The 13,851-nt window shown below is 31.3% G+C and overlaps 1 protein-coding gene across 1 annotated transcript in view; it reads right to left on the reverse strand.

Moving 5' to 3' along the window:
• Positions 1-13,851, reverse strand: part of Spag16 (sperm associated antigen 16) — a 957,641-nt gene that overhangs the window by 773,572 nt on the left and 170,218 nt on the right. The window contains exon 10 of the mRNA XM_027941762.2: positions 7,944-8,071. Coding sequence (XP_027797563.2) covers positions 7,944-8,071 — 128 coding nt within the window. The remainder of the gene's footprint in view (positions 1-7,943; positions 8,072-13,851) is intronic.

Raw genomic sequence — 13,851 nt, forward strand, 5'->3', positions numbered from 1 at the left:
CTCCAAGCCCACTCCTAGGCTTATAATCAATAAGTGGGTTTCTAGATCATCCTAATAAAATAATAAGATGATACACAGAAATAAACCCCTCTGCCTTCCTTCCCTCTATCTTATTCCCAATGTTTAAGTCACATGGTAGGATTTTAAATGTATGTAGTAACAGACTGGCATCTATTCACTGCTTCTTCCTTCCTTATAGGTGCCTAATTTTGCCAGATGTAAGGATACAGCATTTTTCATATGTATAACATTTGTGTATCAATATTACTTAGAATGGAATTTTTCCTTTTTATATACTATTATTATTGTACATGTATTATACAGTCATCATAAACCCATGGATTCATTCTAGAATAGACAATATATATTATGTTTATATTTGTTGATGAGCTTTCCCATAAAAACATTCTTCAGGCTTGTCAGATATATTCTCACTTCCCAAATGGAGAATAACGTGGAGTAGAGTTGCCAAGAAAATCCAGTTGGACTGATAGGAAATAGAACAGGGAGATGATGGAACAATCACCTAGATTTCAGGTTAGCATGTTGAGGACAAATGTTAGTTGGCTGTAAAATTCAGAATCAAGTCAAGAAAGTTAAATATTCAAGAAGAAAGCAGCAAAGCAGAGAGTCAGGTATCCAGTAGCAGTCAGTCCTAGGGATACTTAAAAAAGAAATGTCTGGAAACCGAGAGACGATAGTACAACATAGAAGAAAGGGGGAATGATGATTGATACTAACAAACAAGACTAAGAAACTTAGAAAGTCAGGCAAATAAAGCAGGTGTGTTAGTGCGGCCTCTTTTACATTCTCCGATGAATGTAAGAGAACTGGACCTTGATTGAGAGTGCATGATGGAGGTAACTATAGTTATTGTGAGAGGAATGAGTATGCCAATTGTGATTCTGACTATAGCATTTGTAGAAACATTTGAATATTCAAGCTAAATTAATTTTAAAGGCAGCATGACACTGCGTGATACATGTTATAAGTGGGTACTATATTTTTTAAAAAAAGAAGATATAGACTATAAGGGCACAAAGTATTTATATCGTTGTGCTCTCCAGAGTCCTTAGGGAATTGAGATACACAGACTCATAAATAAACCACTGGAATTAAACCTGATATGTTCTGTGTATCATTATATTAAGAATCCTCTATATTATGTAATTATTGCCAAGAGACCAGAAAGAAAATTTGGTTTAGGGATGACAATACACGTTAGGTAGCTTGAGTATTTGCAAAAGAGAAAAGGAAATAATATTCATTCCAGTCAAAGAAACTTAGCCAATACATGAAATCCTTAAGCAAATCCTTATGAATTCAGTGCAGAATGGGTATAGGTGGCAAAAGGTACAACAGAACTAGAAAATATGCTGGAGCAAAATTGGGAAAAAACAAATGTATCTTCAGGACTTGGAAAATAACCAAAGATTTAAAGCGAAAAATAAGATAACAGATCTTCATTTTAGAAAGACTGGAATGATGATAGTATAAAAAATAAATTCCAGTTGAAAGAGTGACTACAGGCAGAGAGTCCTGGGGGAGTCTAAATAACAGGTGATGGACTTTAATAGAAGTGAATGACTGAACAACTAATGGTGGATGTAGTATACACAGGCTTACGTGATCAATTGTGATAAATTAGTGGTAAGGAAGACCTTAAAAAAGACTCAAAGGTCACCTTAGATTACTATATAAATGATATGACACTAACTTAAATGGGAGAGAAAAGAGTGGCAGCAAAAGAGAATTGGCTTTTAGAACTGCTAAATTTGAGGTGTTCACAGATATGCAAGTTAAAATGTCCTATTTTATGAGGTACTCTAAATTAATGGTTATTGCCTTGGGATAATGTCAGTAGTTTTAAATTAAAGTTGAATTCAGAGCATAAATATTGTTATGTACATTGAGTGCATAAGTCTAATAAGAAGTTTTATTGCTTTCTATTGGATTATAAAAGCACTATTAATATGAAAAAATTAATGATATTAAGCCAAAGTGACAATATCATCCTAATTATGGCCTCATAAAAAGTTTCTAAAATTGGATATTTAGACCTATCTGCATAAGCACTGATGTTTATAATTCATTCATCATATTATTGTGAATATCAAGAAAAAACAATTATGGTATGCCATTCCATACTTTAAGATGGACAAAAGACAAAATTTTAGCAAGTTTAGGGAGGAACCCCATTAAGCAATGGCAGAAATCACTGGAACTACTAATTATTCATACTTCACCCAGTCTTGCCACTTCTAATTATTTAAACAAAATTAAATGTGTGAATATAATATAGATTTAAATACTAAATAAGTTGTTAAAAAAAAGCAAGAGGTATATCAGTATTTGTCCTAAAGAACCTTCCCTGACATTCTACATTACAAAATTAACCTTTGCTTTGAATTTCCATGTCTCTTTCTTTTACATAGTAGATAATAAAAAATACCAGTTTTGGGGGCTGGGGATGTGGCTCAAGCGATAGTGCGCTCACCTGGCATGCGTGCGGCCCGGGTTCGATCCTCAGCACCACATACAAAAAACAAAGATGTTGTGTCCGCCAAAAACTAAAAAATAAATATTAAAATTTTTTCTCTTTCTCTCTCTCTCTCTTTAAAAAATACCAGTATTAATGAAGGAAGATGAAATGAGATATGTTTTCTATATTTACTGGAATATTATTAATGCACTGCCATTCCATGGAAATAGACCTGCCTTATCATAATAATAGACCCCAGAAAATGTTTTATAGAAAAACTAAATGTCTTAATTTGGCAAAAAATAAAACTATGTCCTAAGGGAGACAAGCATAGTTTCATTTTTTTAACAACCTTAGTTAATAGGTGGGATTTTTATGCATTGTTGGCACTACACATAATTGCTATATATAATTATAATATGTCGAACAATACCTTCTTGTAGGTCACTGTGGTTATTACTATGGATCTAGATAATTAAAAGAGAATGAAAAATGGTTATAGCCGCAGAAGGGCAACTGTCGGTCTCTCACTGAGTCAATGAAACACGGGAATTGAAAATGCTTTACGCATCATCTGTGACCAATGTAAAAGCCCTTCCATAATTTTAGCAGTAAGTTGACTAAAAACAAATCAGAACACCTTCTGGAAGATGACAGCTGCTCAACAAACCTAAAGTATCTAAACAAATTTAAAGTTGAAGAAAGATACACTCAAGGACACTAAAGACAATCTGAAATAAATGGAAAATCTAATCTACTAATTAGATGATGTGTTTATTCATGGAACACACCCCCCAAAATAAATAGCTCATTAAAATGAATGTTTACCTTTACCATAAATTCATGCACATCCCACTTCTTAAAAGTTAATGGCATAAATATTACTGTATCTTTATATAATGGAAGCTAACAGAATACCTTAGTACTTTGATAGTAAATTATAAAATGGGTAGAATATATCTTTATGTTATAGAAAATGTTTTAAGTTATTTTGTACACTACTTAACAATGATTATAATTATTTAAAACTGCATGTAACTATTATCCTTCTACAGAAAATGTTCTTGAAGCTTCAAGGAACTGTAAGCTCTTTCCCTTTGACAATTCAAAATTTAAATGCCTACTTTGTTCTACATTGCCTGCTTGTTTTAAGGAGATATAAATATTCTAAAAATTATACATAATATCATTTTATTAGAAATATAAATTCTGGAGTATAAATGCATGTAAAGATAATACTTCATTTCAAAATTCACAATTTAAATATGACTTTTAATCACATGAAAACATATAATTTACAAGGAAAACAACAAATAAGCTTTAGACTGACCAATGTTTAAAAATTACATTTCTACAATGCCAATTCTTTCACACTAAAAGCTACTTTGGCACTTTATTTCTAGTGTCTGTTTCTGTGGAAGTGCCTGGAAAAGTAGGGACAGGAACCTGGCTACTTGCCCGTTATCAGTGTTCGTGCAGTTTGCTTGCTGCACAGTCAGGTATCCCATCCACATCTCAGTATATTTGGGAGTTTAATAGTCATCTAAACTTAACAAGTCCAGTCCCAGTCCAAACTTGCCCCTCCATTAGTCTTCCCCACAAAAATTAAGGCTCGCTCACTGAGAGATCTAATGATGAAAATGGAGGGCAAGGACTTTAGAAATCAAAAAGAGTTCTAGGGTTTTCCTTGACATAGTTTGTACAGGGTGGTGCTTTTGAAAAAATGGGAAGTATTCAGAGAAGATCAAGTTTTCTGGAGAACAAAAGTTCTTTTTTAGACATGACAACTTGGAGAAGCCTATTAGATATTCAAGCTCAGGGGAAATGCCAAGGGTAAAGTTATCACCACATGGAGAGTATTTAAAACTGGAGAAAGAATGAGGCCAAGAGAGAAAATGTAGGTGTGGGAGCTAGAGTCCAGGAGCTGTCTATTATCCAGAAACCTAACCCAAGAGGAGTAGTAACTGAAGATGCTGAGAGGGACGAGTGTGGGAGTCAGCATGAAAACAAGGAGTCAGAAGAGCAAACAGAAGATGAGGAGTAAAGAAAAGTAGAATCTATAAATGTTTCTGGTGGTGGACATGGGAATTGGCTGATAACTCTAACAAGAGCGGTCTCCTTTCAAAGGAGAGGGAAGGGAGGAAGGAACTCCATTGCTGGGGAGAATGGGAAGAGCAAGTACCTGTGAGTTTGGCCAGCTCTTTGCCAAACTTTTCAGTGAAAAACAGTGGGGCCTAAGGAAATAGCACAGACACGGTGGGGAGTTCTCTGGACAAGAAAGGAAATTGTTTTTTAACTAATGGAAGTTGCTGAAGCACATTTTCTAGGCTGAAGGGAACCATTCTATAAGAGTAATAGACACCTACCTAAATTAGAACTTTAAAATTCTCTTTTAACTAATTTAATTTAAAATCCTTCTGGTTCTTTGACCTATGAAATTGCACTCTATAAAAATGCAAATTAATAAGACATTAAGAATTTTTAAATTATCTGGATTTTAATATGCATTTATTTTATGATGACCTTGTTTGAAAAACATAGTAAAACATACATTTTGATAAATCTGTTTTTCCAGAGGAAGAATACATAATTAGCAAATTATATACTTAAACACAATCTAATTTAAAGCAGTTATCCTAGGCCATGCTTATTTATCTATCATAAGGAAAAGGATTTTGGCCTAAATCATGAGTCATATAGTTGTAAATTACTGGTAAATTGTATGTCGAACTACAAAAATAGAGATTATGTCCTTAGAATTTTTCTTTAAAATAATATGTGGTTCACTTGTTGCATTTGAGTTTTTTGAGTTAACCAGATCTGATACAAATTTTTTTCTGTGATTCTCAAGGTGTCTGAGCTGTGTGTGTATGTGTGTGAGTGTGTAGTGTGACAGAGAGATAAAGGAACAATAACTGCCTTAGTGACATGAAGGTCGGAGATAGTGTGTCTAAAGCAGATGAATCTTGGCATTTATAGGTGCTTAGTAAACATTCTTATTATTGATATTCCGTTCACTATTATTGTCATTACTATTACTATATTTTACAAATTAAGAAAGCTATATACCATAGTTGAAGAACTTTCTTTTCACTGAAGGTAATTGCCAATCCAAAATAAATAAATAAATAAATAAATAAATAAATAAATAAATAAATTGATGGTCATTTTTTAACAAAGCTTTTTTCTTCCCTCAAGAAGCATATAACTTAGTCAATAAACACTTCATTGAAGATCTACTTAGTACAGAGACTGTTTTTCTGTGTATGGCAGGGACGTAATTTGATTTTAAAATTAAGAAAAGAGACTTTGAAAACTTTTGAGAAATATTAAGAGTTTTAAATCGAATTTTATATTATTACTACTAAGGATTGATAGTATAGAATGAGAATGAAGAGAAGGAAGTGGTAGAACAAAATAGGTAGAAGACACATAAACACATAGCAAAGAAGACATGGTGGTGTACAGATGCAGAGACATGTTGAAAATGAAGCGGACAGGTAAAAAAAAAGAAAAAGAAAAAAACAGGTAAATGACTTGTTCCAAAGTGACAACTTTTCCATACTTTTCTTTGCAGGTATGTTATCCTAAGAGATTAGATAGCATATATCCTTTCCACTGATGTTTCATTTTTCTGCTTCCTAACTCATAAAGCTAGATCCTCCTCTACTGATAAGCCAGCTAGTAAAGATTATGACAGAAATTATTCCCTGTATTGCAGTAGCTGTCATCAGGGCAGCTATATTTCCAGAGGCTGGAAATCCAGATTTTATCTTTGACTAAGAACTAAATGTTTCCTTCCTCCTCTTCTCCACATTTTTATTTGACAAAAGTTTTTCCTTTAACCTCCACTAAATTGCCGGACTGACCAAGTTTTCCTATTCTTGCTGTGAAACACACAAGTTGTGCTTCTAAGCTACACTCCAACCACTCAGAGCTCTCCAATCATATTCAAGTAAATAAGCACCTGCTCCCATCAGCCAAAGTCCCTGACTGCAACAGTCAAAGCAGTTTGTTATTAAACCTGTTATAAACCTGTTGTGTTTCCCACTGTAATGTAATTAAATATTAATTAAGGTGATGAAATGATACAATGATACAATCATTGTCAATAATTAATGTTATAAAAGGTGGTAAGAGCATCTTCCAAATGCCTGAAGTTCTTATTTTAGATTGAAGAAATAACAAATCAAAAACATAGATGAAACATTGTTGGCATAACTTATGTAAGAAATACAGTGCAGAATACCAATGAACAGACAATTTAAGAAAAAGTCATGACCTTACATCAAAACACTGGCATGTGTATGCATATACACCTGTCTGAAGTTAGAACATTAACACGTGTTTATTATTTTATGTTTCCCTTTATGTATTCATTAACCTACTGATTTTGGTCATGGCAACTAAGATTCTGTTATGCTCCTTAAAAATATGAAAAATTAGGAAAGATAAAAATATTATGAATGGAAGAAGGCATACTACTAAGAAAGAGTATTTCAAATTTTAGAAGGTAAAAGAGGAATATCTGTATAGCTTACTCTAGGAAATATAACTGAGATCAAATGCATCTATACTTTGAAAATCTGTTTGACCAAACTGAAGATATTGAAAGAATGCATTATTAATAAGAAGAAAATAATAAATCAAAGACAATATTCTTGCTACTAGGAACTAGTCAAACAATTAGGGTTTAGGAAGTACATTACACATAACAGAAGATCAAAGTGGAGGAAACTATGAAAATTTTTCTGAGTACTTTTGTATAAATTATAGATTTCTTTGAAGAATAATTATATGTACTTTTAATTATAAGACCAAATATAAGAAAATAATGTTATTACCTAAGTCATAATCAAAATGATACAACCATGATTATCAAAAATTTTAATGTACCATAGGATGTATAAAACATGCAGAATCTCCACAGAAATATTTTTCTCAAAAAATCTGAATAATACAACTGTGACTTTTATAAGTTTCATTTTATATATTAGTTTCCATTTATATATATACATATTCATAAAACAATATATTTTAATAAATGTCAAGTAATAAGTTTTGTTTTTAAGCCAGTATTATTTTAGCTCATGTAATTATGGTCCTCAAAAAAAAAAAAAAACTGAAAAGGATATATTGACAGGGAAGAAGTACAATCATAATAGTTGCTGAGATCCCATCTCTAAAATAATCCTAGAAACTTCTCTAAAAATGATTTGTGCATTATTTTAAGCCAGAACTCTAACCTCTAAAATAATAATACGTAATAGTGTACTTAGTCTATACTGCCACCAAGTGCCTAAACCAATTAATTTTAAGATTATTGTAGCAGTTATAAGCAGATTCTTTTAGTGCTGTGACTAGAAATTTGGAAACAGGCTAAGAGTAAACCAGAGTCCCACAATTCAGACATAACAACAAAATCTCAAAAGCATTATTAATAAAACATCAAGAATCCTACCAGCTCACTGGAAGTTCATGAAGTCTAAAAATGTTACTCAGCTTGTAGTCAAATTTTGCTGGAGGAAGATTTTCTTTACATAAATTCAAGTTTGGATTTGGTTGTATATTGATGGGAAATTCTGAATCCTAGAAAAAAAATGAAGAGCTTTTTTCAAATTTCCAAATCACTATACATATTGATAATCTTTCTTATTTAATATTAAATTAAAACATAAATATTTTATTCTCCTCTGACTCTTCAGTCCTCTGTTTTCTACTTTCATTTTGAAAAAAAAATATGAAAGAAAGACACGTGACATGCACATAAGCAATTTTAATTCTACACTGCATGTTACAAGTTAAAAATTACTTTAAAACACATCCTTGGTGAATTCCAATGAAATACAAAATAACATTGTCTTATATTATTGTTAATTGTCATTTTTCAACGAGCTTTCCATCCCCAAGAGAAACGTCCAAAAGTACTTGCACAGGGCAACAAAACAGTGCTTGTTTACAGATTAACTGTGGTTTTCCTCTTAAAATCCCAGGAAACAGGATTACTATAATGGCACATGCTGACGGTAAAAGACCTCTGTCGTAATCCTTTTAAATCACATACATTAAAATTCATGTCTGCCATTTGTGGGTAACCTCTTTCCCCACCAAGCAAACTCCAGGGGTAACTTAGTCTATGAGAAAGGAGTCCCTCACATGTGGAAAGAAGACATGCTATGCACAGGTACTCAATACTAATGATGGATGGATGAATTGCTCAAGTCCACATATACACAAAAGGAAGTAATCAATTCTCTTCTATTTCACTTAACTCTTTAAAACTGACTTTACAGATGGAGGCATATATTCAATTTCCATCATTCATTTATTCAAAAACCATTTAGAAGTACCACTTTATCCCAAACAATATTCTAGGCATGAGACATGCATGAATGAGCAAAGCAGATGAACAAGTCTTGCCCTCACAGAGGTTACATTCTAATGAATTCTTTAATATACTCTCAGAGCTGGAAAAATGATAAAGTTGATTTTCAAAAGTGAAATAACATTTTTCTGATTAACAAAGTAATACATATTCATATAGAAATTTTGTGCATTTCATGATACTACAAAGAAGCAAATTAATGCAATCTTAGTCTCACCACTGAGATATAATTACTATTAACATTTTGGTTTAATTACTTAATTTGTTTCCTTTCTTTCTCTCACTTTTTACAAAGTTGGGTTGATGCTCAATTATTCATCATCTAGTTTTCATCTACCACTGTATGACTGCATTTTCACATCATTGAGCCTGTTTTGAAAGAATGCTAAGTGCCTTATTTTATGTAATATTCAACTACTTTTGTCTCTTTTATGGTTATCAACATTATAAACAGCTTTCGTTCTATAAATCTCTACTTCACTGATTATTTCCTTAAAGAAGAGTTCTAGAAATGCAAATAAATAATTCAAATAAAATAAATATTTGACAAAAACATAATACCTCTTCATAGACTGCTTTGCACAAATGCTGTTTAAATTATACTTCTGCCAGTCACATAGCACTGCCTGCAATTCACTACCACATTTTTGTTAATAGTACACACACACACTATATATATATATATATATAATCAAAATGATACAACCATGATTATAAAAAATTTTAATGTACCATATGTACCATAGGATGTATAAAACATGCAGAATCTCCACAGAAATATTTTTCTCAAAAAAAATTATATATATATATATATATATATATATATATATATATATATATATATTACATTTGTTCAACAATTATTTCTTTTGGCTAAAATTTATTATTAAGTCTATATTTTGTGATAGGAACAAGTTTCAGTTCTTATACTACAGAACAAAACAAAATAGATAAAATTAACTTCCATGTGGAGTTTGCATTCTAGGAGAAGAATACAAAATACAATAACTATATGAATGATAATTGATATTTATCAAAAATGATAAAATAAACTGTATCTATGAGGTGAAAAGTCCATGGAAAAAAATAATTCACATATAAAACTATTTCATTTACATTTTTAAATTAATTGTTTAGGTTACACTTCTTATGTATTTCTCTTTTTGTTCCTGTACTTAATTTTTTATGAACTACATTTTTATGTCTTTTGACCCTTTGTTTTACTGTTGTGGTAATATTACATTTTAAAAATCATTTTAATGATGCCACTGGGGCTTGAAATGGAGGGAGGGTATATGTAAAAAAATATAGCAAATTAGATCAAAGTCCAGGCTTATATAATTTTTGACTGTATATAAATATCTCCAATCATAAACTTATTACCTACATCAATTTTATCAGCTTTGCTAAGAAAATTATTATATAAACAAATAAATCCAGGTATTTAATTAAACCCAACCAGCTAGGTGCTATTGCCCATGTTTCTAGCTCAGAAGAAGATAAGAAAATATAATAATAACTGAATAACTATTTAAAATGGGTTTCCAATAAGAGCTGCAGTTTCCTGGTAATATTAATCCTATATAATCCTATATAGATGCATTTGCAAAACCAAAACATAAAACTCATGTTATCCAGCCAATATGCTGCAATACTCCAAGAGATATCAGTCATTGAAAGGTAAGCAGCATCAGTGAGGTAAATGTAGAATACATAAATAAGGACAATGCATAAAAGACAGGAAGAAAAATGAGTCATAAAACCATTCTTTCAAGCTACATAACCATTACCATTTCTTTGTATTGACAAGGTACAATGGGAAGGCACACTCAGCTCTCAGTAGTATGCTTTGAAATTTAGTAGTTCTCAACTCTGACTACGTATTTGAAATCACTGGGAAACTTTTTAAAAAATTCCACAATCACTGGTCCCACCCCAAACCAATTGAATGTAATAATTTCTGAGAGTGAGGCTCTGACACAAGCATTATTTTAAAGCCCCCTATATGAAATAAAAGTCAGAGTTGAAAATCATGGCTTTTTTTAGCAATTTAGTTTTAATGAAATTGGTCAAGCTATTTAACAAATTTTCATAGTATATTTTCCTTTCTGTAAATTATAACCAAAAAAATGGAATCAAGGTTTTATTTTCTAGTTTAATACCTAAAGGCATATAAATACCTTTCCTTTGGAGTTACCTTCTAAAAATGAAAAGAACTGCACAGTAATTTTAATACTATAAAATAAAGCTAAGCCCTTATACATTTTATAAACAAAATTATACCTGTTCCATAGGCTACTATAAGAATTGAGTGAGATAACTTCTGTAAAGTACTAATCATTATGACTAGAGCCTAGTAAATTTTTAATAAACATTAGCTATTACTGTTTCTATTTTTATTATTTTTGTAGTCAATGACACATGTTAATTCCAACTACTTAGTAAATTCATTTTGAATCATTTCATACCTATTTATTGTAAAATAATTCTATATTAACCAAATTATACATTTAATATTCTCCTAGGATACTGATTGAAGCAAACTTGATTTCAGTGTGTTCCTACTTGTCAGAATCCCAGTGCTATATCTGCTTCACAATTGGCTATCTTGATGTGTCTCAGCATCAGTGATAATAGAATTTCTTGCTTCATGAGCCAGTTGGAATTAAATCTTGTCTTGCTCTTTATATGCAAAGAATGGAGGACCTGATGGGTATCAATTTCTCTGATTCAGTAATATATCATCTAGGGATTGCATGCATCTCTCCCTATGAATAAACCAAGCTATGTACTGAGACTCTTTCCACATGAGTCTATTGGGTATCCAGGCCCTGTACCCATGCCACTTGACAGGAGACTGCTTTTCTATCTTGTTCTTAGCCTTCCATTGAACCAACATTCATGAGAATTATCCCAAGCAATTTCTGAACAAGTTCAAAATTATTCACTCAGGCCTACACTCAACACTTCTCTACTCTGTGTCAGGCACTATCTTAATTGCCAGGTCACAAATATAAGTAGAATACATTTGTTCCACTCCAAAGACTCCAATTTCTATAAGAAAACAACATAAATGAAAGACCATATCATTGATAAACACTTAAGTAGAAATATGAAGAAGCTATTATGGTAAATAAGTAAGTGATAAAACTATTGGAATGGGGGCATCCAATTGTCATTAATTGTAGATAATATGAAGTCAAAAGGAGAAAGGATCTGTAAATAGACCATATTATTACAGATGATTAATAATAATGAGTGAACTTCACATATACAATGAATGACATAAAGTTATAAAATAAAAATATTCCATTAACTCTAGTAACAATGATATAAAATATACAATAAAACACTAATAAGAAATGTGTTTCTTTAAAGACAGAAAACTACTTTATTCAGAGATACACAAAACAAGGCCTGATTAGTTTAGATATTTCAGAGACTCAGCAAGTCTGTTGACAAAAGTTTTAAGTTTGATTTAAGATTGAATTCAATATCAATTTGGGGACTTATCTTAGAATAGTTAGTCTTGCTCTCACTGACAAAACATGTTAGGAAATGATGATAATTAATCATTGGCCATTTACATTAATTTTTTAAAAGATAAGGTTAAAACTTTAATGTTTTAAGGTCAAACTTTTAAAAATAAACCTCATTAAAATAGATTTTAATCAGGGTTTTCTTTCTTTATCTTAACTCCCCATGTGAAAAAGAATTTATAGAAATGGAGGATTTTGTTCAGGCTTCCATGCCCTCATTATTTCATTCATCACTCAAGCAGTCCACGGTACCTGTGGACTTCACACATCACTATGAATGAGTGACAGCTGACATTATCAGCAATCTCTGATTGAGCTAATTGACACTCCCAGTCAGTAAGAAAATTACAGTGAGCCAGGGAAAGCTTTATTTATAAATTTCTTCAACTCTTGAATGTCATGTCCATTTGCATTTTTGTGGCCTTTCATAATAGAAAGAAGTATCACACTTGAAAAATACTGTTTTCCTAAATGCACTTAAGTATTTTTTTTATTTAGGACTCCTAAATATCTAATTATTCTTTAGTCTTTCTATCACTGAGACATTCTGTACTTTGACCCATATCAAATTAAGCTGAAACAAAAAGACTCACAAAAATAAAATATACAGACATTGAACTATCACTTGTAAACTCCACAATGTCACCACATTTTAAAAGTGTATTTCTAGACTAAACAATTTATTCATGCCATAAACTAATAGAACAGAGGTCCAAGGTGTGCCTGATTTAAAAGCATAGGGAATGATGTTAGATTTAGATTTAGAATGTGCAATATTTTTCATGAAAGGAAGTGTTAAGAAATACTTTGATTAAAGGCTAAAACAAAAAAAAAAATTGACATGCTTAGAAAATAATTATCTTTCAAATTTAAATAATTGTATTTTTATGATGTTAAATAATAATGAATATTATTTTTAAAAATTTAACCTCCATTAGTCAACTTTAGCAGTTAACATCACCATCAGCTGGAAACTTAGGTGAAATGCAAATTCTCAAGCTCCACCTTGAACTTAAAAAAGCAGAAACTTTGGGAATGGGGCCCAATAATCTGTTTTTAACCAGCTCTCCAGGTGATTCTGATGCTTGCTAAGTTTGAGACTCCATCTGAATAAAAACACATCTTTCAAAATTTAACAAATAGCAAACTTAGCTGAAAATATTTATAGAGCATTATATATAACATTATAATAGGATTATATATATAGTAGGATATATATACTATTATATATATTTCCTATTTGTATATCCATATATATGTGTGTATGGACATACACACACACATGTATATACACATATCTTTATGATCCTCATTTTTGAGATGAGATTATATTTCCTGCTTTGCCAATTTCCTTCGGGGTTCTTGGCTCACAAATTTGAATAAAATCCGTTGACAATAACAGGAGGGAAGTATGTGTGCAGTAGGATTTATATAAGCATGAGAAG

The sequence above is a fragment of the Marmota flaviventris genome, chromosome 11, assembly GCF_047511675.1.
Source record: "Marmota flaviventris isolate mMarFla1 chromosome 11, mMarFla1.hap1, whole genome shotgun sequence".
Lineage (NCBI taxonomy): Eukaryota > Metazoa > Chordata > Mammalia > Rodentia > Sciuridae > Marmota > Marmota flaviventris.